Genomic DNA, 3,505 nt, shown 5'->3' on the forward strand with positions numbered 1-3,505 from the left:
CGTCATAATAAATTAATAAATTAAGTCTGAAAGTTACTGATGACATACGTGGATAAAAAAAAAACTTACAAATATCTATCTATATGAAAGCCAAATATTTTTGTAAAGTAAAACTATCTTAGATTTAAGTTTGACATAAACGTTGAAATGGCAGAGAAACACGATTTAATCAAATCCAGTTCACATGCTCTCTACCTATCCTTATTTAAAGAAGTAGTGCTAACAGATCGGACAGACTACATTAGCTGTAACAGTTTGAGGATGTTAATTTATCTTAGAGGATGTCTTACAAATGTGTTACATCTGTCAACAGAAAGTAAAATGTAGACGTACCGCTGCACTTCGATCGGCGTAATTTCTTCCAGTGAGGATGAAGCAAGCTTCTGCAGCATTCATCCTACAGTAGAAATAAAAATTGTATCAACCATCAGGCACAAGTAGGGTCTGATAAAATGTCATGTTTAGCCCGAAGATTATGAAAAGACAACAGAGATGTTTGAGTACAAGAAAGACTTGTTCCACCGTCTGCTTGATTCTGTTCTGACTTAATATTGTTAAGAAGTTAGATGTAAGGAACATAGGTTAGTGTTGAGAGTGGCGAGAAAGCTTTTGGTCAGTCCCTGAGGGATTAGAGGATTACAGCGCTCTAAGTCCGTAGAAAATGATTGGAGGAAGCGACCGCCTTTCTCGTTCAGCAGCTGTGAAGATTACGGAACCCATTATGATTATGAGATGTAATCCAATATAAGGGAAACGTGTTAGGTGTGGTTTTTGAGAAAGGAATATTTACGACAGGAGTTCAAAAAACGAAAATAAAAGGACTGGAAGATGCGAGAGAGAACGAATAAACCGAGAGAGGCGAAGGAAGAAAGTAATAAGCTGCCAGTAAGAAACTAAATCTAGTTCTAAATCTATAATAATATACAGCAATTTGTTATGTTTACCATTAATATGGGTCAATTTCTGAACTAATAAGTATGACCTTAATAAAGTTAAGGGTCAAGCGAAGTGCAATTATAGTACAATAGTAACAAGGCGGGGTCAAATCGACCTACAGCAATTTTCCTGACTAACTATAATACAGTTGTTCGTTATTTTTGTCGTTATGATGGTGACATTAAAGGACAGCTTTGAGTTCGCTGATAGATTCAAGGCAATTATTGTTGATAATTATGTAGATGTAACAAATTTACATAAACATACATTGTTCATAAATATTCCGGTAACCAAAACTTTAAATAGTTGCTTATATTTAATATTTGAGGACATTATACATTTTCACAATTTAACCTCAATAAATTAAAAAATGAAACTTGATTGAAGTGTTACTGTAGTCGCGTGCACGTGAGGTTGAAAACATAAAACGATGTTTACTATCTCTGTTGGAAGAGTTCCTTAAAATCGTCCTACAAAAATGGTTTATGGAAGAACTTGAGAAGATGTTAGACTGTAATATAATAGGCACACAAGTACCAGCTCTCTGCGCACCAGGGTATCTATATTGACTTAATGATCAGACGCCTGTTATATCGCGTTAAGGAACTTGCAGATTCGAGAAAATAAAATATTTACATCGTCACGTCCTATGCACTGAAGGAACGTGGCGAGAATATAACAAGCGAATATTTCACCTGTAATTAATGAAGAACAACTCTGTATTAAAAAGCGTTTGCTACTCAGGGAAATGAAACCACAACTAAACCAAACTGACAGTGGAACAGTCGTTTATTCGAAATCAAAATATAGAGATATTACATGAAAGTTTTCACTATAAAAGCCTAAACAAAGTGCATTTCTTTACAATTGATGATAAATATTAGCGTCGGTCTGTCTTTATTGAACGTGGTCACAATAGATAATTACTTAATAAAGTATATTTCTTGCAAATATTTACAAAGTGTTAACTTTTTACTATTGATTACTCACTATATTTTGTTTCTTAAAATGTTTTCGTACAACAATACTTTGTGGATGGAAAACTGTTGTAAAGAGGGGCCACAAGCCAAAGGGGTTTCTTCCTCTTTTGTTACTAAAACAACAATCTTTGTTTAAAGCAAAGAAGGAGTGATCACTGTCTCACCTGACTTGAATGAGTCTGTGTCAAATTAAAAGAAGGAAGGGTCAATATCTTACCTGACTCGAGTTAGTCTGTGTCAAATTAAAAGAAGGAAGGGTCAATATCTCACCTGACTCGAGTTAGTCTGTGTCAAATTAAAAGAAGGAAGGGTCAATATCTCACTTGACTAGAGTGAGTCTGTGTCAGATTGAAAGAAGGTCAATATCTCACTTGACTCGAGTGAGTCTGTGTCAAATTAAAAGAAAGAAGGGTCAGTATCTCACCTGACTCGAGTAAGTCTGTGTCAGATTGAAAGAAAGAATGGTCAGTATCTCACCTGACTCGAGTAAGTCTGTGTCAGATTGAAAGAAAGAATGGTCAATATCTCACCTAACTCGAGTAAGTCTGTGTCAAATTAAAAGAGGGGAGGGTCAATATCTCACTTGACTCGAGTGAGTCTGTGTCAAATTAAAAGAAAGAAAGGTCAATAACTCACCTGACTCGAGTGAGGTCTGCGTCTTTCAGCGCAGACCCTTGGATATAGATGACTCTTTGAGCCCACATTGGAACTTGTAAAATCATTTTGGTAGTAGTATCCGGCTCACAAGGCGACAAAAGTACCACATAGTAATCCTGAACAAAAATAGCACATGATAAAATCAAATAAAAGTACCATATAACAACACCGAACAAAAAGGTACCAGATAATTATACCGAACAAAAAAGCACCATATAATTATATCGAACAAAAAGCATCATATAATAATATCGAACAAAAAGCACCATATAATTATACCGAACAAAAAACACCATATAATTATATCGAACAAAACGCATCATATAATAATATCGAACAAAAAAGCATCATATAATAATATCGAACAAAAAAGCATCATATAATAATTGTTTGTTTGTTTGTTATGGATTTCGCGCAAAGCTACACGAGGGATATCTGCGCTAGCCGTCACTAATTTAGCAGTGTAAGACTAGAGGGAGGGCAGCTAGTCATCACCACCCACCGCCAACTCTTGGGATACTCTTTTACCAACGAATAGTGGGATTGACCGTCACATTATAACGTCCCCCACGGCTGAAAGGGCGAGCATGTTTGGTGTGACGGGGATTCGAACTCGCGACCCACAGATTGCAAGTCGAGCGCCCTAACCACCTGGCCATGCCGGGCCCATATAATAATATCGATCAAAAAAGCACCATATAATAATATAGAACAAAAAGCATCATATAATAATATTGAACAAAAAAGCACCAGATATTAATACCGAACAAAAAATAACGTAATAATTCTGGTTAAAAGTTCGAAATAATAATTGTTGTTAAAAAATACCACATAATAATTTGGGTTAAAAAAGTATTCCATAATTATCTTTGACATAATAATTTGGGTTAAAAAAGTATTCCATAATTATCTTTGACATAATAATTTGGGTT

At 35.2% G+C, this 3,505-nt stretch overlaps 1 protein-coding gene across 1 annotated transcript in view; it reads right to left on the minus strand.

Annotated features, from left to right (window-relative positions):
- Positions 1-333: 333 nt before the first annotated feature.
- LOC111083449 (potassium channel subfamily T member 1-like) overlaps positions 334-3,505 on the minus strand; it is a gene marked incomplete at its 3' end in the record, with an annotated part of 21,950 nt that continues 18,778 nt past the window's right edge. Inside the window, exons 11-12 of the mRNA XM_022379972.1 lie at positions 2,553-2,689; positions 334-397 (exon numbers count right to left, since the gene is read on the minus strand). Coding sequence (XP_022235680.1) covers positions 334-397; positions 2,553-2,689 — 201 coding nt within the window. The remainder of the gene's footprint in view (positions 398-2,552; positions 2,690-3,505) is intronic.

The sequence above is a fragment of the Limulus polyphemus genome, unplaced genomic scaffold (assembly GCF_000517525.1).
Source record: "Limulus polyphemus unplaced genomic scaffold, Limulus_polyphemus-2.1.2 Scaffold9573, whole genome shotgun sequence".
Classification (NCBI taxonomy): Eukaryota; Metazoa; Arthropoda; class Merostomata; order Xiphosura; family Limulidae; genus Limulus; species Limulus polyphemus.